This window comes from Eublepharis macularius, chromosome 1 (assembly GCF_028583425.1).
Source record: "Eublepharis macularius isolate TG4126 chromosome 1, MPM_Emac_v1.0, whole genome shotgun sequence".
NCBI classification, from domain to species: domain Eukaryota; kingdom Metazoa; phylum Chordata; class Lepidosauria; order Squamata; family Eublepharidae; genus Eublepharis; species Eublepharis macularius.
Genome location: NC_072790.1, coordinates 173,519,005 through 173,546,170, shown reverse-complemented (window position 1 = coordinate 173,546,170; position 27,166 = coordinate 173,519,005). Strand labels below are relative to the sequence as shown.

Sequence of the window (27,166 nt, the reverse complement as noted above, 5' to 3'; positions counted from 1 at the left end):
TGTGAAAACTCCCTTCCGTGTCCTGGGCTTGAAGCTTCTCTGATCTTGTATCTTGTATCTAGCTCTGATCTTGTATCTAGCTAGGAACTTGCAGTGTCATCCTGACTGCACTTTCCCAGAGAAAGCTTCCTTTAGTTTCTAATTAGCTTCTAAAAGCCCAAACCAAAGTGTGAATAGAGCAAGAAACAGACTAGGCATAGTCAGTTTCTCAAGAGTACCTTGGTCAAGTGCATTAGCTTCCTGTTGATGACAGGGGATTTGTCCCAAATAAACAGGAAATTATCTGCTAAATTATCTCCCCACTCCCTGTTTTAAACCAAACTATTAAAAAGGCCACTTCTCATTATGCCTTGACACTCAATTAGCTAGGGCTGTATTTAGAAAGATGTGTAATCCCAACAGCTGTCATTGATTGTCAGCTTCTTACAACTGGGCCTATTTGAACTATGATGGAGCATATTTGTGTGTATTTTGTTGCTAAAACCTTAAAAGAACCAGGACCATGGAATTCGTATGTATTCTGAACTCCTCCCTTACTGGCTCTGTTCTAACAAGTTTCCATGGCAGGAATAGCACTTGTGATTCAACAAACACAGAGAGCCCATTGAGGAATGGAGCAGTTTCAGGCCCTGAGAAGCACATCTGGTTTGCTGAAAAGTTCAAGTTTTGAGAGAAAAAGGGAAGGAGGTGGCGGAGGGAGAAGAGAGGAAAAACAAAGTAAGCATGAGAAACAGAAACTGTTTCAGTTCAGTTTTGAACAGAGAATTCCTATTCCTGGCTCCAAAGGCAGGAGCCCAGGACTTGAAGAAGAGTGAAAGCTGTGAGCTCCTCCAGCAGAAGCCAAAAAGGAACTTGTACAAGAATAGTAGGTATGAGCATGTTAGAAAAAGATAGTACAATATAAAAAAGAAAGGGCATGCTATAGTAATTAGAATTAAATATCTCTAGTAGAGAGCATGCTGTTGTCAAATGCATAAAAATGCGTGCAGCCACTTCCAGACACAATTTGCTTTTCTGAGGGAAGGATCTTCAATTAGCTGAGTTTATTTTCCTTTAACAGTACAATTAAATCCTGCTTTGGAAGAAAACGCACACATGCACCACTCAATTTCTAATCAGAAAATAAATTGCATGATACTGCTGAAATTATGCTGCCTTTAGTCAACCTTAAAATGTCTTTAAAAAGATGATCCATCAATTTTATACAGGTATAAGTTCTACCTCTGGACCCAAGTGATAAGGTCTCTGGAGAGATGGCATATAAACTGTTTAAATTTTTTAAAAAACATAAAATAAAGAGAAAATGGAGTCATACACACCTTCGTAACACAAAGACTTTATAAATGTAACATGCTCTATGTGAGGATGCTCTTGAAGACAGTTTGAAATCTTCAATTAGTTCAAAACACAGCTTCTAGTGCCATTATCAAAGAGTGGGAGACCTAAATTAATCCTGACAAGACGGACTTGCTACTGGAGGAGAAAAGGCCTGATTCAGGAACTGGGTTATCTCCTGTTCTAGATGGAGTTACACTCCTCCTAAAAGAGCAAATATGTAGCTTGGCTCCTGGATCCAGACCACTTGCAGGATAAACAGGTGGCAGTGGTGGCCAGGGGTGCCTTTTACCATCTTTGGCTACTGAGCCAGTTGTGGCCCTTCCTGAGCAGAAATGATCTGATGACTGTAGTACATGCCTTGGTAACAACTAGATTAGATTACTGCAATACACTGTACATAGGGCTGCCCTTGAAGACTGACCAGAAGCTACAGTTGGTACAGAATGCTGTCAAAAGAATGCTGACTGAAGGGTCATAGAGACTCTATCACTCCAGTTTTGTTCCATCTACACTGGCTCCCAATATGCTTTCAGGCCCAATTCAAGCTACTGGCCTTTAAAGACCTACATGGCTTGGGTCCAGCATAACTTAAGGACCACCTTCTCCCATATGAACCTACCTGTTCACTCTGGTCATCTTCAGAAGCCCTGCTTTGGGTGCCCTCTGTTTGAAATACCATGTCTTTTGTACAGATATCCATAAGATATACCAAAGCCTACACCCCCACCATCTGAGGCTAGATGGATGGCAACCTGAGGAAGGGCCTTCTCAGTCATGGCACCAAAACTTTGGAACTCCCCCCAAGAGAGATTCATCTATCCCCCTGTATTGCTGTTTTTCACCAGTGAGTGAAGACCTTTTTGCTTTATTTGGCATACCCCCAATAACTGTTGCTGGCACTCCTCCCTGTTCTTTGTGTTGTGTTTGTGTGTCTGTGTTTATTGAACTGTTTTTATACTTCTAAAAATGTTATTTTAAATGTTTTAATCTTTTAATAGGGGGAACTATTTGGGCAGAAAGGTGGCTTACATGTTTTAAAATAAATAAACATACTTAAAATCTGGTAAACTTGACTTGCACGTACCCAATAAAAGGGATTTAATTGATATTTAAATTTTCATTTTAAATAATTTTTTGATGCTCAAACAATAACTAGATTTCTAGTGCAGAATCTGTTGGCTGTTGTAACACTTATACTGGCATGATATTTTAAAAGGCATCACTCCTGCTCCTAATAGACTGGTTAATCAAAGTTTTAGATCTCAAAAAGATACTGTACAGCTGGAAAAATTGCAGAATGGGGGAACCAAGATGATTAAGAAGTTGGAGCACCTTTTTATGATGAAAGGCTGAAGAGTCTGGGGTTTTTCAGTTTAAAAGAAAGGCAAGTAAGGAAGGACATGACAAGGTTTATGAGGAAGAGAATGCAGATAGGAAGAACTTTTTCTCCATCTCTCATTAGGTTCACCCAATGAAGCTGATGGGCAACAGGTTCAAAATAGACAAAAAGAATTACTTCTTGACTCAACAAATAATTAAACTGTAGAATTTACTGTCAGTAGACTGTGAGCACAGATGGCTTTAAAAGGGGGTTAAGCAGATGGACGGGTCCGTTAATGGCCAGTAGCCATAGTGAATAAAGGGATCCTTCTTATACAGAGGCATCAGATCTCTGAATACCTGTGCTAGGAGGCAACATCAAGGGACGCCCTTGGCTTCTGTGCCATTTGTTGGCCTCCAAGAGAACTGGTGTGAAACAGGATGCTGAACTAAACAGACCACTGGGTTGATCCAGCAGGGCTCTTTCTTGTGTTCTTACGGATCAAGCAGAAATGGGTATATTCATAAACAGTGGTCATTTCGTAGAAGAAGAGCTGGAGGAACTCATTAGCATAACTTATTAGCACAACTCATTAACATATGCCACGCCCCTTGACATAACCAGAAGTGTCATTAGCATAACTGATTTGCATATGCCACACCCCCTGACATCACCTATCTTGGCTGTTTTGGACCCAATCCTGACCATTCAGGGCCGAAATTGGGCCCAAAATGGCAAAAAGGGGCTGAAAATGGCTGAACATGGGCCCAAAATGGTTAGGATCGGGCCACTGCTGAGCGGGAGAGTGATCCACCACCTGTCAGAGGCCCAATCTGGGCCGTTTTGGCCCCAATCCAGGCCAAAACAGGCCCCAAAATGGCTGAGAGGCAGGCAGGGCCACCTGACATGTGACCTCTTTGGAGAACTGCCGGAACTGTGTTCCTGCTCGTTCCCCCTCAAAATGAGCCCTGTTAATAAATAATATCTGAATAACAACTTAGGCTTAGTGGGAAAATTGGGTCCATTTACTGGTTTATAATGCATTTTCAATGCTCTTTAGTGATCATTTGGAACGGGGTTTTCGTGTGTGAAAAACAAAATCCACTTCTAAAGGATAACTAAAGTGTATTGAAAGTGCATTATTCAATGTGTGTGGAAATGGCCTGTATCCTTATACCACTGGACAAACATTAATTTCTGTATTTAAGACAAATATTTTTTATTTTATTTAAAATAAGAAATTATATAATAGAAAGACTATGCCAAGGAAGAGATCCCCCCATGTTACACTAGCATTAATGGTTTTATTGAATCATTTTTACTTTGAACTTCTTTGAACAGGTGTCTGGAGAAGCAGCATATACAATTTCCAAATAGATAAAAAGTAGGGGGCAGGGCGGGAACCAATTATTTGGCTAGATTAATTATGGCTGGAGCTTAAGATCTCAGTCACCATAGTCTTTGCTATCCTACTATATAAAATGCAAGCTGTATTGGTGATGACTCACTTTTTATCCTTGTGCAGGTACATCACCAACTCTGGCCTTGAGGCCGCTGCAAGTGCTCACTTGCTGCTGGGAGGGGGCCCACTGAATCAGTTTTCTAGAGCCTGTTGTATTTTTTCACACAACGGGCATTGTTTCCAGTCAGGACATAATCTAAAAAACCTCTAATGTGTGAAGGGAACTCATTTGCACCTCTGCCCTGTATCATGTTAAACTTCCTCATAACTTGTGGCACATAACAAAAGAGCTGAGGTCATGCTTTAAGGTACGAAAAAGCATAAGACATTAGGAGCCAAGGAAACTTAGTAAGCTGAATATGTATGTTGTCCTTTAGATGTGAGGGCTACAAAGGAGTTACCATTTCCATGCATGTTATGCTAAAAGAGACACATGCAGGGCCTCAGGTCCTGTCTGAACTAAGACCCTTCAATTTGCTACAAAAATCTCTGTATTGCGAGTGGTGGTATTTTTTGCAGTCTTCCAAATGCTGACAACAGGTAAAACCAAGCCTTTCTGTAAATTTTGGCTAACTTTATTTGTTACTTCCTTTTTCTTCTTGGATATAATTTATTCCCTCAGGCCATTGGTCACAGAGAGAAACAGAAGCAAGAAAACAACCCCAAGAGAAAAGTCCTGTTAATGAAGAAAAACTAAACAAAAACTGAAAGATCTGGGAAGCAAATCATTAAGCACCACCACCAGTATCCAAGCCTACATGATAGTAGCCCAGTATCCATGACAGACATCGGACACTTGAAAAAACAGGTTTGTTATTTCAAGATAAAAGACATAAATTCTGAGTAAAACCAGATAAAATATTACGTACATCTCATTTTTATAACATTTCCCCTTTGCCCTTTGAAACTTTCAATTTGCCTTTATTATAATTTCTGATAGGTTCCTTCTCCATCCTAGACTGAGAAAAGGGGGGCATTCTGCTCCAGGTAGTGTTCTGGGAAGCTGACAACTACAGCACCATCCAAACCTATGTACCCTGGAAAAAACCAGACCTTGCTCTACACACTAGCAATTAGGAGTCTGTTTTTGATGCTTTCTTCACTTAAAGTATCTTACAAATTGTACACTTGGGCAACTGAACCCATCTTGGCTATTGTAAGAAATCTGCTATTTTAGGGAGTGAAGTAGAGGTTGGAACAGGAAATGGAGACCTTGTTACTGGAGGAAGCATTTAACTTGGCAGGTTGCAGCTATGTTTGGCTAGCATAGCAGGCCTCTCTAACAATCCTAGTCTAGGCAAAATGGACCATACATTCGTTAACTACCAGCAGACTCCATTATTCCTTTTCAAGTATGTCATTCATGTGAAAGAGCTCCTAATAACTCAGAGCTTCCTAAAATAATCCTGCATGGATTTCAAAGGGAGCAGTACTGTGAGAGATACCATTTGGCTTGTTTAAAATTATAACATTTTCTAGGACTGGGCTGGCAAGCATCCCTGCCATTCTACCTTCTGCTACTATAGACCAGAATGATTATGCTAAAAAGGCATTGGGCAGTATTTGATGGAATCACTGTTTTCATTTCTATGTTCCACAAACACCAAGAGTTATTATCAATAGAAGTCTTGCTGAATCAGACCAAGGGTCCATCTAGTCCAGAATCCTGTTTCCTACTGTAACTAAACAGATGCCCCAGAAAAACCACAAGCTAGGACACAGAGCCCAAAGCCTCCACCAGCTGTTATTCTCCAGCCTCTGAACAAGTAGGTTGAATTTAGCTATTGTAGCTAACAACCATTGGTGGAAGTGTCCTCCATGAATATGTCAATCTCCTTTAAAGCCATCTAAAGCTAACGGTCAACACCATTGCAGCGGCAGACAGTTAATGGTTAATTTGTAAAATATTTTTGTATATGTATTTTAGCTTAGTTTTAATTGTTTTAAATGCTGTGTTTTTATTTGGTTTTAATGTCTTTTTTATTATGTATGTTTTTAACCTGTTAGCTGCCTTGGCATCCTTGATGACGACAGAAAGGCAGGGTACAAATTTGGTAAATAAATAATTTTTTTAAAAAAATTACACACTGTGAGAAATAGTACTTTCCTTTGTCTGTCCCGAATCTACAACCCATCAATTTTATTATGGGATTCTAAATCTCATTATTATAGGATAAAGGAAAAAATTCTGTCTGCTTTCTCCGCATCTTTCATAATTCTATACATTTTTATTATGTATCGCTATCATTTTTTCTAGGCATTATCATATTTGTTCCAATGGTTTAGTATATACTTGTACCTTATTTCCAGCAAAATGAGTGCCTTCCTTATCTGTATCTGATCTGTATCCAACTAGAGTAGCCAATTACAAACTGGAACATTCTGGTTCTCTGTGAGATTCTAAATACTGCAAGCTTTTCTCACTGTTGGACATGGACTTGTTACTCCAAAATGTACAGCCATGTTGAAGATCAAGAGTTTTCTACTCAGATAAGAGGACTACAAAATATCATTCTAAAACGTACTCAGAGGATAGATAGGTTTCCATTCTCAGAAATAAAGAGTACAATTAATTTTTGTTCATTAAATTTCTTTCCGAATGATGAAAAGAACAGATACACTTGCTACATGACCATTAAAAAGAGACAGCAACTTGCCAGAATAGGTTTCAGGAACATGAGGTATTCTATGAGATAACAGACATTTAGAAGTGTTTTCCTACCTTATCCCTTGCATCATTCAAAAGGTCTTCTAGCTCAGAAAAGCTAAAACTGGCTACAGTGATGAAGTCACTCATGACAGGAACAAACCTATCACTCGCTTCCCGAATACGTCTCTTCTGGTAATCAAGCTCCTGAAGAAAGAGAAAGATCAGAACAGTTGATTGACAGCTAACAATAAAGTATCTGGTGAAATTATTATAGATGATGCAGTTGAGCTATTTCAGTGAGGAGAGACAGAGATCAATCACCTCGATACTTGAGAAGGAAGAGCTCACAAATATTAATCAGAGCCTTTTCTTTTACAGGAGGACCCATACATTGCCAGGTCACTGGCATCCTACCTTTTAGCAATCCAGCTTAAACATTTTTTTAAAAAAAATTGTGATTGGAGTGAGATTTCCCCCTCCCATTTTTTTTTTAAATGTGGGAGTAGGCTGAAGGCTGTGGCCAAAAGAGCTATATCAGGAAAGGATGATGCAGTTGCATTGCTTAATCAAGCAGTTTTTCCTCTAATGCTTAATAAAAACCTGTCATCACAAAGATACTAAGAACCTACATGTTTAGTTATAAAACAGTCCAAGATCTAGGGAATATTTATTTTTGGGGAGCAACTATTTTCCTGATGGAATGCATTTTGGATGAGTAACCACTGAAACATATGAAAAAGCACTTCTTAAATGTTTCTAGCGCTGGAACATAAAATTATATATGGCAATGGAAATCAAGTGCACAATCAGTTAAAAAATATAAATTCCCAATGTACCAAGGACTGTAGCAATGGGAGAGTCTGTAGGGGCCAACTGTTTCAGGAATGATCATAAACATTTAAGTTTGAATTGTTTCTTTTAAAAAATTAAGTTTCTAGCCCTTTTACTTACAGTGAAAAGAAGTAGGTCCATCCAAAGTTTTTACTTTTCTAGCCAGTAAGGCTATGCAGTGAGACAAGTACTTAAGGACTTATTTTAATGCTATTAACTTTTTAAATGGCTTAGTCACTGAAAGTATCCTGCTAATGATGGTATTAATATTAAAATATAATAGATGTGCAGCTGATTTCAGTCACGTGTATCTTCTGCTTCTAGAACACTTTATGCCTTTTCTATCAGGAAATAAAATTATCTTGACTAGTGACATATCATGCTCCCTCTGGGTTCATCTTCTTCAGTATTTTCTTGGAAATCAAAATGTCATGGAAAGAACTGCAGCGCAGTAATTGCTAGGACCAGCAATCATTCTGCCCTCCACCTAGTAGGGGCTGTAGCTCAGTGGTAGTGGGCTAGTAAAGACCTGGCCAACATAAACAATATTGTGCATGATGACCTATAGAGTGACCTGGTGTAATGTGTATGTTCATATTTGTGCATCATCCTATAAGGGCAATGCATACCCGATGATTCTGTTTCTGTATCTTGAGAAAATATGGATTCTTATAGACAGTCGAAGATTCTCACATTAAACTGAGACAGCTAGCCCTACCATGAGAATATATGAGGTGGCAGAATTTTCTTTTATTAAGGAAGAACAATTTTTGTCTCCCTGGCCCTTCTACACATTTTATTTCAGACTTAACAGCTTTCCTTCTGAAAGGCCCTACTCAAATGTGATGTGCAGAACTTCTGTTTCTTCCTTAAGAGCTTGTCAGTGCTTTAAATGACCTCAGGAGGTCAGTCAAACACAGCTATCAAGTGTTCCTTACCTCCATTCTGTTTGAGCATTCAAACTCTTGCTTCTATAGCAAAGTTTAATAACAAGGATTGAATAAACTTAGTATTTACTTTAACTCCCAGAATACATACTCCCTTCATTTGTATAGTGCATTAATTTGCACAGCTGTAGAAATTGCCTCACCCGCATAGGAGCAAGTGATTTGGAGTGGGCAAACAAGGAGTTTTGTTTGGGAATTGGCAGGTAAGTTTGAGGGAAGTGCAGGAACGTCTGGTCCACTTCTTATATGGATTCAAGCAAGATGGCTGGTGAAGGAGATGAAGTAGTGACCTGCAAAGTCCGAGCCATGTTTGTCTTCTTATCAAGAGGTAATGTTATTATACTTGTAGCAAGTGTAAGCTGGTAGCTCTACTGGAGGAGATGATACAAGGGCTTGAGGCATGCTTATCCACACTCCAGGTTATCAAGGAGGGTGAAGAGTTCTTGAAAAAACGTAAGAAGCACTCTTGCTAAGACAACAGAAGGAGGAAAAGAAGGTATCACAGGAAAAGGAAGAACACCAAATACAGGAAGAAGGCAAGTGGAACAATGTGACCCACTGGTGCAGGAAAACCAGGAGACATTCTGATCCTTTATTACTGAGCAATCGGTTCCAGATGTTCCCCATGGTTCTAGCCTACTGGAACAAGAATTGCTATCCAAGGCTCTAGAGTGTAAGAAGGAGGTTTCTCAGGCCCCTGTAGACGAGAGGGCTTGTGTTTCTGGCCCCCAAATTAGGAGATGTGTGGTGGTGATTGGGGATTCCTTACTCAGAGGGGTAGGGGCTAAAGTGTGTTGACTAGACCTTCCATTTCAAGAGGTATGTTGTTTACCAGGTACATGCATCCAAGATGTGACAGAAAGGCTGGAAAGGCTCCTCAAACCCATAGCTTATTATCCTTTTTTGTTCATCCACATGGCAACAAATGATACTACCTGGCACAGTTCAGAATGTATTAAAAGAGACTACAAGGTTCTGGGTAGAAAGCTGAAGGACCTGGGAGCTACATAGGTTACAGGTTATGATTTTGTCACTTCTTCCTCTTGAAGACTGTGGTTTAGGAAGAGAGAGCAGAATAGTGGAAATAAATAACTGGCTACATAGATGGTGTCACTAGGAAAGGTTTGGTTTCCTGGACCATGGACTATGCTTTCAGGATGAGGCACTTCTATCAGGAGATGGTTTGCACCTCACCAAGGATGGAAAAAATATGTTTGGTAGGAGCCTGGTAAATCTGATAAGGACGGCTTTAAAGTAAAAGTAAAGTGGGAGAGGGAGAAAGAAACCAAAAACTAGTATGATAATGATTTCTGGTGATAAGAGCACTAATGATCAGCAATCAAGGGCAAATATGAAGCACTCCAAGCACATAAACCACGGATTCTGATGTCTCTACACTAATATGCAAAGTATGGGAAACAAACAAGAGGAACTTGAATTCTTAATACAGGAAGGAAACTATGATCTAACAAGGCATTACTGAAACCTGGTGGGATGAGACTCACCATTGGAATATTAGGATTGAGGGATACAACTTGTTTAAAAGGAACAGAACAATAAGGAAGGGTGAAGGAGTAACACTGTATGTCAAGGTTGTATATACTTCTGAGGAAATACCTGAATCTGAGTATGGAAGCTCAGTTGAGAGCCTCCAGGTAAATAAAAGGAGAAAGAAATAATAGTGATATTATGGTGGGGGGTCTGATAGAGGCCAGGCAGAGGACTTGGATGATATACTCCTAGAACAGATTACAAAATTTTCAAAGAGTTGTAACATAGTCATCATGGGAGATTTCAGATTCCCTGATAGCTACTGGAAGTCAATCTCTGCTAAAAGCATAAGATCTAATAAATTCCTGACTTGTCTTGCTGACAACTTCATCTTCCAGAAAGTAGAGACGGAAACAAGGGGGTCTGCTATCTTGGACTTGATTCTCACCAACAGGGAGGAACTAGTTGATGAGGTTAAAGTAGTGGGCACCCTGGGTAATAGTGACCATGTAAGTTTGGAGTTTAAGATTTTAGGTAAGGGAAAAGATAAACAGTCAGACGTATAGTTTGGATTTTAGAAAAGGTAATTTTAACAAGCTCAAAGTCATGCTGGGGAGAATCTCATAGAAAAACTCAGGGAGAAAGGAGGCCATGATGGGTAGTAATTTCTTAAAAGGAAGATATTGAAGCACAATTGCAAATTATTCTAGTGAGAAAGAAAAATGAGAAGGACCTAAAGAAGCCATAGTGGCTCCATAAACAGCTTTCTAAAAATCTGAAAATTTAAAAAAGAATTTTTTTAAATTTTCATTTAGGAAATGGAAGGAGGGCTATATAACCAAGGATGAATATAAACAACTTGCCAGTGTTTGTAGTGAGAATGTTAGAAAGGCTAAAGCTCAATATGAGCTTAGGTTAGCAAGAGATGCTAAGCACAACAAAAAAACGGTTCTTTGATTATGTTCAGAGCAGGAAAAAGAATAAGGAAGTGTTAGGCCCACTGAGGGGAGAAAAAGTGAAATTATAACAAATGATAAAGAGAGGGCAGAACTGCTCAGCTCCTACTTTGCAATAGTCTTCACTTGCAAGGGAAACTGTGCTCACCCTGGCAAAAAGGGAACACAGGAGGAAGAAATGGAATTGCAGCCTAAGATAGATATTGGAGTGGTATGTAAACACCTAGGTTCTTTAAATGAAATCAAGTCCCCAGGATCAGATGAATTGCACCCTAGGGTACTAAAAGAACTTGCTGATGTAATTGCGGAGCTTCTGTCTATCATCTTTGAGAATTCTTGGAGGTGCCAGAAGACTGGTGGCAGGCAAATATTGTCCACATCTTCAAGAAGGGGGAAAAGGAGGAGCCAGGTAATTATCGACTTATCAGCTTGATGTCCATGTTGAAATAGTGAGTCAAGAAGCATGTTTGTGTCTTGCTGTTTGCATCTGTCATGTCATGTTACTAGAGATGTAAAAGATCTATTTGACAGGTCCTGGATGATGCAAGAACAGGTCCTGGATGATGCAAGAACATCACCTGACAAAGAAGCTATGCTGAGATTGGACACTGGGAGGTGCTGTTGGGGCATATATATCAGCAGTGTCTTATGCTGGGGTGGGCTTTGTTCCATCAGGTGCTAGGCGAAGCACTTTGAAGTTGGGAACAAGACTCTGTAAATAGTCACTGTAAATAAACAATAATTGCACCTAAGTGCTATCTGGTGTGGGAGCCTCATTCTTAGCTCAGCCACAGCTCTGAACTCGCTTTCCAACAGTCCATACCTAGAAAGGACTTGAAACAAATCATCAGTCAGTCCTCGAACATTTTGAATAGATAGCTGTGATTACTAACAGCCATCACGGGTTCCACAAAAACAAGTCATGTCAGACTAACCTTATCTCCTTTTGTGAGAGAGTTACTAGTTTGATGGATCCTGGAAATGCTGCGGACATAGTTTATATTGATTTCAGTAAGACTTTTGATAAAGTTCCACATGATACTCTGGTTGACAAGTTGGTAACATGTAGTTTAGATCATACTACTATCAGATAGATTTGTTAACTGGTTGACAGATCATATCCAAAGAGTGCTTGTAAATGGTTTCTCATCTTCCTGGAGAGGAGTGGCCTGTGGAGTACCTCAGGGCCCTTGGCCCTGTGTAGTTCATCATCATTATAAATGACTTGGATGAAGGAACAGAAGGGATGCTCATTAAATTTGCAGGTGATACTAAATTGAGAGGGGTAGCAAACACAATAGAAGACAGAAACAAGAATCAATGTGATCTTGACAGGCTGGAAAACTGTGCTAAAACTAACAAAATTAATTTCAACAGAGATAAATGTAAAATTCTGCATTTAGGCAGGAAAAATCAAAGGCACACTTATAGCAGGGAGGAAACTTGTCTTGGCAGTAGTACATGTAAAAAGCATCCAGGGGGTCTTAGTAGATTATACATTGAACATGAGTTAGCGATGTGATACTGTAGCTAAAAAGGCAAACTTGATTTTAAGCTGTATCAACAGACATATAGTGTCCAGATCATGTGAGGCGATGGGATCGCTTTACTCTGCTCTGGTTAGACCTCACTTGGAATACTGTGTTCAGTTTGGAGCACCGCTGTTTAAGAAGGATGTTGACAAGCTGGAACGTGTCCAAAGGAGGGCAACAAAAGAAGCAAACTGCACGAGATGCCAGATGAGTTCTTCATGTGTCGAGTCTCACAAGGTTCCCTGGGTAGTGTGGTCTTGCAAAGAACCATCACTTGATGTGATCCTCTGCCAGTAGAAGAAGAATGGAAGGGATTCTCTCTCCCTCTCTTTCAAAAAGCCTCTGCTCCGGTTTTCCTCCAGGAGCTTGGGCGGGGCGGGGGCGGGGGGCGGGGAATGTAACAGGAGACAGGAAATCCAGGGTGGCTTTTTGCAAGAGAGAGAGATTCCCCCCACAGCTCTTCTCCCCAGTGAAGAATTGCATTGTGGACTCTCTCTCTCTCTCTCTCTCTCTCTCTCGCAAAAAGCTGCCCTGGATTTCCAGCCTCCTGTTACGTCCCATTACCCCCCGCCCCTGATCTCCCAGTGGAAAACCTGAGCCAAGGCTTTTGGAAAGAAGAGATTCCCAGTGGAGAATCACATTGAGCAGCTGTTCTTTATAACACTACACTACACACAGAACCTTGCAGGACCTGACACAGTGTCTTGTGTAGCTTCCCTCAAAGATGGTGAGGGGTCTGGAGACCAAGTCCTATAAGGAAAGTTTGAAGAAGGTGGATATGTTTAGCCTATGGAGAAGGCAACTGAGAGGTGATATACTAGCCTTCTTCAAGTATTTGAAGGGCTGTCACATAGAGGATAGAGCAGAGCTGTTTTCTGTTGCCCCAGCAATTTGGACCAGAAACAACAGGTTAAAATTAAAGCAAAAGAGTTTTCGGCTAAACATTAGGAAGGACTTCCTGACAGAGCAGTTCCTCAGTGGATCAGGCTTCCTCAGGAGGTGGTGGGCTCTCCTTCCCTTGGAGGTATTTAAGAAGAGACTAGAGGTCATCTGACAGCTATGATGATTCTCTAACTTAATTATGAATGTACTCAGATCAAGAGAATGGAGTGCATGAAGGGATGAGCCAGTGCTTGGCTCTTGTGGTCCTTTTTTATATGCCCAGGATAATGCTAATCACCACTTTGATGTCAGGAAGAAATATTCCTCCAGGCCACATTGGCCAGGGATCCTGGAGGTTTTTTGCCTTCCTCTGGGCATAGAGCAGGGGTCACTGAAGGAGGGGGGGGGGACTTTGAATATTCTGCATTGTTCAGAGGACTGGACTAGATGACCCTTCCAGCTCTACATTTCTATGTTTCTAAGTAACAATTTGCAATCTGCTTTCAAATATACTGTCTTCAATACTTGCTGGTGTGCACTGATTCTTCCTAGTAGTACAGGTTGTTTACCTAATGTACCTAATTTTTTCTGAAACAATACAACATGTACAGGGAAGTGGATCTAACAAATCTGCTAGTGTAGACTGAATTGTGAACTCTTTTGTATCTTGCAATTCTAGTGCTGAGCATCAATAAATACACTTAGAAACAATCAGATGTTTGTTTTTTAATATTGTTAACATTGACTTGTTACTCTTGCCCCTCTTCTCCCAATCCCCACCTCTATCCTCCTCTGATTATTAAGCTTAAATGTACAAAGTGCATTTTTATCGAGCCTTCTTTCAAGGAGCTCAGGGTTGTGTACGTGAGTCTTCTCCCTCCATTTTATCCTCCCAATAACCCTGTGAGATAGACCAGGCTGAGACAGCATGACTGGCCCAAGGTCACCTAGTAAGTTTCACAGTAAGCAGAGATGTGAATACAGATCTCTACAGTCCAAGTCCAACTCTCCTAAGGCAACAGTCCTTATCTTCTGCTGGAAGATATGCATTCTACTGTCTTGAACTGTGCCTCTTTTTTAAAATCAATGCACCAGCTTCTGGGATTGCTTAGGACATTATTACTGCTCTGAGAAATTCAAATGTACATATCATTGCAACAGATTGATCCAAACTTTGGATGTTTGTTCAAATCTCTCTCCCAGATGTGGTTCAAGGCTTCCAAAGACTGAGGCTTGGCCATAGGACATACAAACAGCACTGGAAGCAAGGTACATGTCCTGGCAAGAATGCTCACAAAACAGCAGTAAAGTTTATAACTTTGCATTTTGTGTTGCTAGCTTCACTCTGGGAAATTTCTGAACGCCAGGACTCACATCTCATTTTTAAATGGTACTGCCAGCTCTGGGAAGCGAAGGATTACAAAGTGCCTCTGTGAGCAGCTGACTGTGAACCTATTTTTAGGCTTGTGTTTGTAAGAAGGGGCCTTGAAGAAACCTCTCAACAGCCAGAGCCAGGACTGTGGTGAGAACACGCTGGAACGCAGTCAAAGAGTTGCACCTTTTTTCTTTCTTTTTTTTCCATTGTCCCCTCCCAACAAGGCTCTGCCATTGTTAGTATAGTGCTGCATTTTTACATGCCAAGAAATGTGAAATGAATGAGCAAAGCTTGGGAGGTAGAAGCTGCCAAGACTAAGAAACCTAGGGTGGGAGGGGAAAACTGGTACATGAATGAGGAAAAGATCTTGCCCAGGAGGAGGGACTTGCAAGGACACTGGGCAAACACAAGCTGAAAGCAAGCCTAAGCAATCATTTGTCACTCAACTGCATCAACTGTCTTGTAATACCAGTAGCCAGTACCATGGCATGAAGGCACACAGCCCTCTTTTCATAGGAAAACCTGTAACTATCAGAGAGGGTGGAGCAGGGGGTGACCTTGTCAAGGGATAGGTTACCATAAACTTCACATGAATTAGCTACGATAGAGATCCATGTGACTACTGGATTAAAACATACACACATACTTAATGAAGTTTAGATACACTTTAACTTCCTTTAACCCTCTCTCCATATTCACAGTTGAAATTGATGGATTTTCCAAGTATATTTCTGGATGACATGGAGACTCTTATCTGCATTACTGGCTGCACACACGGGATCAGGGTTTGGTAATTAACCTCAATTTCACTTTGCCAGGACTCTGGAGCAGGCAGTGGAATTTGGGATGGATTAAACAATCTACTCTAAGCACATGCAAAGAGGCCTAGCGAAGTTGCACATGGCAAGGACCTATGGTGTCTTAGGCCACAGAGGTAGGCCAGAGGTGTCTTAGGGCCACACTTGGTAGCCCTCACATATTCAAATCACTGCCAGATGCTCAAAGCATACAGAGCAAGGCCTGATATAGCCCAGGGATACCTCTGGCTGTGCTATCCTTACCTCACATGTTCAAAGTCCTGCAAGAATGGCAAAGGAAAGGTATAAGGCATGCCTAGTGTACCCTGGGCACATTTCTAGGCTGGGTTATGGCTAACCTGTCCTACTTCAATAGCTAGCCTAGAAGCTGGTAAAACCAGCAGGTGTGGGCACGCTCCAGTAATGTTTCTAAATCAAATTCCAAATATTCTGCCATGTACTTAAAACTATTATGGAGCACAAGAGGGTAATTGCGTGGTGTGGCATCAGTAGTCCTCTTCCTCCAAGTTGTCATCAAACCTACTTATTGGAGAGATCTTACCAACCTTGGTGCTGGACCGAATCAAAAACCTGTGCTTACATGAACCATGTAAGCAACCATGAACCATTCTCTAAACTAGGCTGTCACAGGATTTGAAGTATGTATAAAACAGCGCCCCCCCCAACAACTGAACTTCTAATGCTAAACCATCCAAACTTATCACCAAAATATTCCCTAACTAGCAAAGCACAAGAAGTTGCTTCAAGATTCCTTAAATGATGGTATTTAAAAGGCCATTTGAAAGAAACTCTGAATACAAACACGGCATTTTAATTCAGCAAACAGTTGCCTTGAGCCAGCAAGTTAAATGATTTATGATGCAAAGAGAGGGAGAAATATCATCCAGTTCTGTAGCTGGCAAGTGACCTCTGTCTACAAACACAGAACAACACAAAGGGACTCTTTTCTCACTGTATGATTAGCAGGTGTACGTTACAGACCAATGTTGAGTGCTTGCCAAAAATGTACCTGGAACATCTGGAGTGGATACTTTCCCTACAGCTCAGCATCTATAGAATACTATTCTCTCTCCAAAGAACTGTATACATAATTACTCATACATAGTTAACCCTGTTAAGGAGGTCACTGAAGGTCATCACAGGTGGGAGGCAGAGGTAGAGTGACTCAATAAAGGCCACACAAAGAGTTAGTGGCACAGCCAAGATGAGAAAGTAGGTGTTCTTGGCTCCAAGTTCTCCATTCAGCCCACCAAACAACAATGCCCTGGAGAATATCAGTATGACTGAGTTTTTCTGTTTTGCAAGAGCCTATTTGGCTTCATTTCTTTTTTTGTCCAGAGGGATTCTGTTCTGTTCCCAAGACTTGTAACAGAATTCTAAAGAAAATTTCCTCCAAAGCCTATGAAAACTGAGGAGTGAAAACAAGAGGATTTGTTAAATTTCAAATCACTCCCTAGAAAGTAGCTATAGAATTCTTTCTAAGCTTGAGTACAAGATTCTTTTCCCATTGAACTTTGTATGTAGGATCTACTGGGTTGGAAACATTCACAGTACAGTGCACTGCAGTGAAGTGTGCAAGAAAGATGGCGGGGTACAGAAGTTGGAAGGTATGGGTTTGTTTGACATTGAAGTGGGAATACTGACTGTTCCCAAGGAAAAGGAAATTGCCAAACTCACCTAGAAACCTGAAGCAGTAGTCGTGTATGTGGAGGATGCTTCAGACAGCAACATGCAAGCACATAGGTACTGACTAGATAGCTGCTCCCACTGGCATCAGCAGCTTGTGCTTGCATTAAGGTGGCTGTGGCCCCAGTCTTGACTCAGCCCTTACCTCGCAGAACTTCCAAGGAAGAGCAGAAGAGCAAAAATTCCCCCTTCCCCTCAACTGCCCCACATGCAAATGACCGAGACCTAGGATTGAACTCTACCTGTGCCATTATTTGGATGTAGCAATATCTACAAATCCTTTTGCAGATGTCATTCAGGCTGCTTTCAGACATCACTACAAGCTCTGGGTAAGCTGAAATTGTGCATAAACATGGCATGTTGTTCTACTCGTTTGTTTCAATCTTCTTTCTCACACAGAAAATGGTTAGGAATTCCTAGTTTTGAAGCAAATTCCAGTATACTTGCCCCCACCACACACACACCTCTGCTCAACTGGAGCTGGTTGTGATGCCTGTATGTAGCCTTAGTCTCAGAAATATGACATAAAAAGTGTGGCAGCCTGTATTTCTTCCAAAGAAGAAGAAAGAATTAAAGACACAAGTTTTCTTAAGGGATGGTGACTCATTAAAGAGCTCAAATATGCCCTTTATGCTGTTTCAAAGGGTCTACTGCCCCACAAAGAACAAAATTCAGGGTATATCCAGTAGGCTGTAGTAGGAGATGGGAGAGCAGTGGAAATCTCTGTTCTCTTAAGTGCCCTTAGTTCTCTGGAACTGCATAGCTGAATACAGGCCATCACATGGTGAGGAGTAAAACTGCTACGATCATGCTGTAAGAACGTTTCACAACTACAGTCTTGGACCTCTCCAGGCCATGCTTTCCTCCTCCCAAAAAACCTTTTGGACAGGTAACAAATTCTTTCACATTCTAGTCCACCAGCAACTTGTGTAGGCCTCACCACAGAGGCCACACCAAACACCTGCTCAAAGACTAGCAGTCTTTCAAAGAAGTGAACAAAAGCATTCAATGTTTTTTATGCTTGCCATTTATCAGGTTCTCATTTCATTCTCCCCCCCCCCCCCTCATCCCTGCCCCTCATCCCCACCCAGCAGCAGATCAAACAAGCATCATGTTAAGTGACACGTTTGTTAATGTCATCAGCCTGGCCTTACTAGAAGAGATATTTTTTACAAATTCAGTCCTAGGGAAATAGGCTGTGCTTGACAAAGGAAGAAAGACTCCTTCTACCACCAAAAATACACTGCTGCAGATCCCAAATGGGCCTTTTTTTAGTGTAGAGTATTTGAAAGCCATGACATACTTACAGCTTCAACAGCTTTCAATCCAGTCTTTATGTTATTAACTTCCTTCTCCAGCTCCACCAGGCTGCAAAGAGACACAAGGACATGGTAGTTGAAACAAAAAGGGCAGTGTTACATGGGAATACAGGAACAGCTGAATGAGAAAAGTTCACTGGTCCATCGTCTGGTATCCTCCCTCCGGCACCAGACCCACACCAGATGCACAGAGGTGGGAGGGAGAGGTCTGCTCTTCTTTGAACTTGCTTTTAATAGGAAGTTTAAGAGCAAGGACCCTCACTGCTTAGAGTCACATTAACGATCCCACCCAATTCCGAATAGGTTTAAGTATTTTAGCAACAGGCAATCTGTAAAGGGAAAGCAGGATGCCAGGCTTATAAACACTCAGTTCTTTAACAATTCACACTAGCCTCATAGCCAGCCTTAAATAAATGCCTAACCCACATGCAAAGAACTCACTATCAGAGTATCTGTAAGAATCAGATAAACCTCCTCTTCCCTCCCAAGCACCTCCTTCCATTCTTCTCCTGAAACAAGGTGACAACCTAGTTCAGTATAGTTTACCCTGTGATAATTTCTAAAGGACCTTATCTTTCTTGAACTTTTATCAACAACCTTCTTTAAGGTTGTTTCCATTACATCACACAAACAATTGCTCACATTATGGTTTTTAAGTATCGATTTCTTCTCAAAGGGCTACATACTGCTTTTATAAAGGGGAGGGGATAAAAAGTGCTTCTTTTGATGCCAAATTTTAAACTAGAAACCCAAGTTTCACATATGTGCAGCACACCCACCTATACATAGAAAATAGCCAACCTTGGCAGTTAAAACAGCCAGTCAACAACAAGCCAATCAACAACTCTTGAATAAAACAACCCTGCCCTATCAGTTGAATAAAGAGTTACCATGAACACAGATCACTGGGAGGAGAATGATTACAAGGTTAATGTAGAGTGATAAATGCTTGTTAGGCTTTCATTCAGCAGTATACCAATCAAGAGTCCATGTCGCATGACAGCAGTATGACAGCTGGTGCCAGTTAATGTACAGATGTGTTCATTAACAAAGACTAGCTAAAAGATGTAGCCCAAAGTTCAAGAGGAAGAGGCTGTCATATGGCTCTCATGTAACACTGTAAAGTCTATAAACCTTCCTTTTTTAAAGCTGTAATTGTGGTGGGCATCTGTTGTGCAATTGGTGTTTTTAGAGTAGACCTTCTACTGTTTCATTGAAGAATACTAATATGGTTGTAAAGATTTTTACTCACTTGAATGTTATTTATCAGAATTATCTGTTTTTATTCCACGATGTGTCTATTTTTCACTTTTTCTGAACTGTCCTGAACACAAGAAAGGCAGGGTACGGATCCCTAAACAAAACACACACATACACTTACTTGACTTTTGCTGCTTCTGGAAGATGCTGTAGTTCTGACTGCATGTCTAGGATATCTATATAATTCTTCTCGAAGATCATAATTAAGTAGTGCAACAGTGTAATGTTCCTACAGGCAAAAAGAGACACAGGAGGCAGAAACCAAGATTTAAGGGGAGGTTAGTTTCCATCAAATATAAAAGGTTGTCTGGCTCAACCACACTAAGGTTCAGATATAAGTATCAGAAATTATATTTATTAAATAAAAGAACAGAGGATAAAAGATAATAATTTCTCTTAACAACAGAAGAGTTCACATAACCCCAGCTTTTCTTTTAAAGGTCAGATGCTTGTCACATCCCTATACTAGGGGATCAGTAGGCACAAAATTGATCCATATCTTATCCCTCTGCATTTTTATCACCCTGACCCCCCAAATCAAAAAACGTAATTTTCAAACCTACTTATCTATGCTAGATTTGGTGTCTGCTATTTTGTTCAGGCTGGAGACTTTAAAGCCATATGCATTTCCTCTTTGGCCCTTGTTCATGTAATTACCAAAGGCTAAAACAACCTCCAGGAGCTGCTTCAGGCGCTTACTACGGGTGAGCTCTTTGGAGGCCAGAAGAATTGCTGAAAGAGACACAGAAAAATCTTTAGATTAGCATACATATCGATCTATAGGGAAAGCATTTTAACAAACAAGTGGTATAGGAAGAACAGCTCTAATAAAATGGAGTGTCCTTTTCTACTTGGGTTTGGGATGTGCAATTTGGGTTTGGTATTACTTTTAAAATACCGAACTCAAAATAAATACTGGATCACATTTGGTATTCCCAAAGTCAAGTTTACCAAATTAAATTGGGTTATTTCGGTAAACTTTGGTAATCATGGCTGGGCTGTTCCTTTGCTAAGGAACAGCAAATAAACACAATTTTCTGCCTTTTTTCACAGAAGAGAGGGGGAGAAGGGAGGGTAGACTGAGACACAAGGGAGGGGGAAGGAGGAAGGGGGGGAGTGAGAGGCCAATCTTTTCAGGGGCTCTCCTTCTCTGGCCAATGGGATTCTCTAGAAGGAAAGTGTCTTTTTTAAACTGTCCTGCAAGGAGTTAAATAGGCAGGCTTGCCTCAGAGCGGCCTCCATTTTGTGTGCTCCGGCTGCCTGGAGAAATCTGCCTTCTTCTGGCTGTGGACTCTCTCTCTCTCTGTGGTCTGGTCTGGGCCGGGCCTGGCCTGCTTTGGACTAAACGTGTAATGCGAATGGTTCCTGCTGCCCAGTGGATTTCTCTTGCTGCCTGCTGAGACATGCTGCTGCAGCACCTGGAGGTCTTCTGCACCTGGAGGACTTCTGCTTCTGCTTGGTTTGAGAGTCATAGACTCACTGGGCTTTTTCTGTCTTTGAGGGAGGGGGTTGGCCTGGTGTCAGGGAGGGATAGGGGTGGGGGGATTTTTTCAGTTTGCATTGTAAACGTTGGGGGGGGGTGCTGTCAGTAGGGGTGCAGTTTGGTTTGGCTTTTGTGTGTGAGGAGATGCTTTGGTTTGGCTTTTACTCACTGTTTACTTTTACTGTTCATTTTGCAGTTCTCCTGGGGGGATTCTTACGTTTTATTGTGTTGATTGGGTGCATTGTTTGCTGTTTTATAATTCATTCCTGCTTATTAGATTCACTTAGAATCATAGAGTTGGAAGGGGCCATACAGACCATCTAGTCCAACCCCCTGCCTAGTGCAGGATCAGCCTAAAGCATCTCTGACAAGTATTCATCCAGCCTCTTCTTGAAAACTGCCAGTGAGGGGGAGCTCACCATCTCCCTAGGCAGCTGATTCCACTTTTGAACTACTCTGACGGTGAAAAAGTTTTTCCTAATATCCAGTCGGTACCTTTGTGCATGTAGTTTTAGCCCATTGCTTCGCGTCCTACCCTCTGCTGCCAACTGTAACAGCTCCCTGCTCTCCTCCAAATGACAGCCTTTCAAATATTTAAAGAGAGCAATCATGTCCCCCCTCAACCTCCTCTTCTCCAAACATTCCCAAGGCCCTCAGCCTTTCCTCGTAGGGCTCAGTCTCCAGACCCCTGATCATCCTTGTCGCTCTCCTCTGCACCCTCTCAATTTTGTCCACATCCTTTTTGAAGTGAGGCCTCCAGAAGGTGTGGCCTGACCAAGGCAGTATAGAGAGGAGCTATGACCTCCTGCGATTTCGATGCTATGGCCCCTTTGATACAACCCAGGATTGAATTAGCCTTTTTTGCCACCGCATCACACTGACTGCTCATATTCAGTTTACAGTCCACTCTTACCCCAAGATCCCTTTCACATATACTACTGCCCAGAAGTGTATCCCCCATCCAGTATTTGTGCTTCCCATTTTTGTGGCCCAGATGTAATACTGTGCACTTGTCTTTGTTGAATTGCATCCTATTCACAGCTGCCCACTTCTCCAGAGTATTCAGGTCTTGTTGAATTTTAATTCTATCTTCTTGGGTGTTTGCTACCCCTCCCAATTTGGTATCATCAGCAAATTTAATGAGCAGCCCTTCCACTCCTTCATCCAGATCATTGATAAAAATATTGAAAAGTACCGGGCCCAAAACCGAGCCCTGCGGCACCCCACTGGACACCTCCCTCCAATCTGATGAAACGCCGTTGACCACCACTCTTTGAGTGTGGTCCTCCAACCAGTTCCCTATCCACCGAACTGTCCTATAGTCTACTCCACAGTCTTCCAGTTTGCCCATCAGAATGTCATGGGGGACATCAAAAGCTTTACTGAAATCCAGATAAATCACGTCAACAGAGTTCCCCCGATCCAGCAAGCTGGTCACTCAATCAAAGAAGGAAATCAGGTTGGTCTGGCAGGATCTGTTAGGAACAAAACCATGCTGACTTCCCCGGATCACTGAGCAGTCCTTCAGATGCTTACAGATTGATCCCTTTAAAATCTGTTCCCAGCAACAGAAGTCAGACTCACTGGCCTGTAGTTTCCCGGGTCATCCTTCCTCCCTTTCTTAAAGATTGGGATAACATTTGCTCTTCTCCAATCTTGTGGCACATCCCCAGTCCTCCAGGAGGCCTTGAAGATGATGGACAGGGGTTCTGCAAGTTCTCTGGAAAGTTCTTTCAGCACTCTTGGGTGCACCCCATCCGGCCCAGGGGATTTGTATTCATCCAGTGCAGCCAGATGCCTCTCCACTACCTCTCTGTCAATGTCAATTAGCCACTCAGGTGTCCTGCCACATTTTCTACTATCTCTAGATGTGCCTGAGTTCTTCAGGGAGAAAACAGAGGCAAAAAAGTCATTAAGCCTGTCTGCTTTTTCTCTGTCCTGCATCAGAGTTTCTCCATCTACTCCCAACAGTGGTCCAATTGCCTCTTTTACCTTGCGTTTGCTTCTCACATATCTGTAGAAGTTTTTCTTGTTGTAGCGAGCCCTCCTGGCCAGACCCAGCTCGTACTGAGCTTTGGCCTCTCTGATGGCTGATCTGCAGTACCTAGTAACCCTCATATACTCCTCTTTAGAGGTCTGTCCTTCTCTCCATTTCCTGAACATTTCCTTTTTCTCCCTTAGCTTATTCTGGAGCTCTCTGTGCATCCACATCGGTTTCTTGGAGCCCTTACCATGTTTCCGTCTTGCTGGGATAGTGAAGGCTTGAGCTTGCAAAAGCTCATGTTTGAGAATGGCCCACCCTTCACTCGCTCCTTTTCCTTCCAGCACACTTGCTCTTCTGAGGGGGTGATCTGTGTTTTCCCGTTGTGGGTGTTTTGTTGCTATACATTTTTGCTGGTTTGAGGGAGGGAACTGTTTTCTCCTTTTGTTGGGGCTGCTCTTTCTTTATAGAAATTTGGCTGGTGTATCTGTTCTCTGTTGGCATAGAGGTTTGGCTTGGTGCATTCACTGTAGATTTTTGTTGGTTGGTTGGTTGTTCTTCTTTGGGGGTGGGGGAGAGGTGTTTGTAGGAGTGCTGTTTTGTTCACTTTTACCTAGTGGTGTTTGGGTGTACTTTGTGTTTCCAGAGAGGGTTGTGTGAACTTTTTAAAAAGTGCTTTTAAGATAAGTTGTAGGTCTTGGAAAACAAAACTTAATTAGCTTCTAGGATCCAACAGAGCTTTCCCCCCTTTAAAAAGCTTGTGTAGAAATTAAGACGGGTTCAGGTGTGTTTGTGTTGTACTCAAATTCTATAGATAAATAGGCTGCCCATTACTGACATTTAATTAGGCTTTTCCTGCCCATCTCTAGCTCCCTTTGAACCAGGTCAGGCACATTAGAAGTAGGTTTTTCATCATAGGCTTACCTGTAGATTGGGGTTCAGGATTGGAGTTGATTCCTGAAGAATTCAGCTGCTTGCTAGTGTAGTGCCACATAGGGGTGTGCACTGGGAAAAAATTCTGTTGATTCGGTTCAGTAGGCAAGCCAAGAGGGACCTCCTGCTAGCAGAGGGGACAGGGGAGGGGCCAAGCTCTGCTGGTCTCTCCCCCACCCCCTTCTCAGCAGGGTCCTTCCACTGGGATGTCAAAGGAAATGGAGATACTCCAGTATGCCCTCAGCCCCTCTGAGAACATGACATGCATGAGCCATGATTCAATGGAGGCAATAGTCGGGGAGTACCTTGCAGAGCCCTGCAAGTTCCTTCCCACTGATCTGCTGAGCTACCTTGCCAAGAAAGAGAGGGTCTGGCCAAACCTCTCTCTTGCTTCACTTTGGCTCTGGGAGGAGTCTTTTCCCTTTCTTCAGTTTGCCTCTAGTTGCAAGACTGTCCCTTGCTTCAGCTTGGTTTGGATGAGTCTCTGGTGTGATGTCGGTCCTCAGAGAGAAAGAGGCTGGTCGACCTGGTCAGAGAGCACTGACATTTTTGGGGAGAGGGGGGAGTCAGTCTGGTTCTGTTGGGCTTCCTCAGTGGTGAGCTTGCATTTTGGAGCACGCTTTGGCAGTGCATCCTTGCCCTGGGTGTATGTGCCCCTGGGAAAAAACTTTGAAAAGTTCTCATCACTAGAAACAACGGAGAGTGGCTGGTTAGCTAGGTCAGGAGGCACTGGGTTTTTTTGAGGGGCATCAGTTTGGTTCTGTTGGACTGCCTAATGTGGAGCTTGCATTTGGGACTGTGCCCCCGGCCATGGTGGGCTTGGTCTATGTCTTTCTGCAGTGGGAGTCAGCTTGGACTTTTCTCCCACAATAGGAACAAATGGAATGGCTGGGGGCACCTTATTCAGGGGCCCACAGAAATGGATCCTGTCGTCCAATCTTTCTGAAACTTGGAGAGTTTTTTTAAAAGATAGTCAGGAGTAGGTCCTCTGAAAATCTAGTGTCTTTTTCTTTGAAATGCCAACCCCAGCCCCCTGGATAACCCCCATAGTTTTCCCCATAGGGAATAATGGAGATTGGAGGTGGCTGGGGGCACCCTCTTTGGAGGGACATAAAATAGCCCCCCTCAGGGTCCAATATTTATGAAACTTGGGGGGTCTTTACAGGACAGTCAGGAGTAGATCCCCTGTGAATTTGGTGAAATTTGGTCAAAAAATTATCCCCCCGGCCTCCAGAAAAAACCCAAATTGAGCTTCCCATAAGAAACAATGGCAGAATTTTACAGAACTTGCTCTGTAATATCGAACCAAACCAGAGAATCATTTGCCTTTTTGGGAATACTGATTTTTTTCTTCAGTTTGGTATTACCGAAATGAATTTACTGATTTTTTTTCCTGAGTACACCGCTATCCATTACTATTTCAGACACTGACCTGACATGGTTTATTTTAACAAATTAATGTAATACAGTTTCTTTTCATTGTTTGTTATAGGTTGTTGCATTGTTATAGGTTGTTGCAATGTTTGTTATGTATTATACTGGCCCTTTTTGAATTGTACTCTAATTCTGTAACCCGCTCTGAGTCTCAAAGAGAAATCTGGACTATAAACAAAGTAATTAACTAAATAAATAACTACAATTCGTTTCTGAAACCAGGATTTGGCTTACAAGTTACTACTCAAGTCCTAGTTTGTCTTTGCCCTCCCAGGCATCTCTGTGCCCAGGAAGCATACAAAAGTGCTGCTGGGGGAACAAGCATGAACTTCGTAGTGAACAGGTTTAGCAGGCAAACAGACTGTGTGCAACTGCTATGATCACTCATGAGTAGAGAACTGAGTCTGTACTATTTGCAGTCTTCCAACTCCAACAGCTATCAAACAGTTTTGCAGACACAGAGAAATTGTGGTGATGGAGTTTCACCTTTTTGTCTTGCAGATGCTTTTGCGCACGGATTAGAAACAGATTATCCCCTTACCAGAGTAAGACAAAAAGAACTTTACAACCATAAACAGAGACATGCTATTTGGGACTGCTCAGCCACAGAAAGCTAACTTGGATTTTGGCAGAAAAATCTGCTTCAGTGTGGGGGAGTGAAGGAGGGGTCTATCATAATTGGTTCTATCTTGGCTGTGTAATTGGGTTTCAACTTGTGCTGGCTTTTATACTTGGAATCTTTAACTAAAAGCCTTCCTTAAGACAATGTTGTTACAGTTAGGGCAAATGTTTTCCTTTTCCTCACTTCAGAAGAAAGAACATGTCTGACCCTCCTTGTCAGACTCTCTCTCACACTCCACTGAACAACTCTGAACTCAAAATCCTCATAGTATCAACTGTTATCCTGAAGGCTGGTTTTGACTGGCCAATCAGAGAACAGAGGGAGTTGCCTGTCAATCAAGCTCTCATTCCAGGCAGTTGTTAACGCCTTCCCTTCTAGCTCACTGATTGCTGCACTGAAACCTTCTTTAAAGTGAATTCTGTCACACCATGGTTAGTGGAATAACCTGCATTCAGACAATCTAGATACTCCAACCACAGCCAAGGACCTCAGGGTGGCATTCATGGTTCTTCCTGCCCCATTTTATCTTTACAGCAACCTATAAGGTAGGTGAGTCTGACAGAGAGTGACTGGTCCAATGCCACTCAGCAGCTTCAAGACAAAGAAGGAACTGTATTTAGATCTCCCAGATCCAAGTAAACATTCTGACCACTGAACCATATGACTGCACTAACCACAGTTGATTTAACTGAACCATGGGTTTGTGTGGTGTCTGAACTGAGCCTCAATCTGGGATGTTCTAAAGGTGCATCAAAATGCAAGCTGCAGGAATGCTTCAAAACAATCTTTTCACAATGGGGAAGAGTGGGGAAAGCAAAGGATTCCTTTTGTGTCCTGGTTCCCAC

General features: G+C 42.0%; 1 protein-coding gene across 2 annotated transcripts in view; it reads right to left on the bottom strand.

The window, feature by feature from the left end:
• Nucleotides 1–27,166, bottom strand: part of DAAM2 (dishevelled associated activator of morphogenesis 2) — a 388,390-nt gene that overhangs the window by 24,854 nt on the left and 336,370 nt on the right. For both annotated transcript variants that reach the window (XM_054978243.1, XM_054978250.1), the window contains 4 exons: nt 20,432–20,600; nt 19,990–20,097; nt 18,597–18,657; nt 6,844–6,975 (listed from right to left, as the gene is read on the bottom strand). In XM_054978243.1, the coding sequence (XP_054834218.1) occupies nt 6,844–6,975; nt 18,597–18,657; nt 19,990–20,097; nt 20,432–20,600 (470 nt within the window). The remainder of the gene's footprint in view (nt 1–6,843; nt 6,976–18,596; nt 18,658–19,989; nt 20,098–20,431; nt 20,601–27,166) is intronic.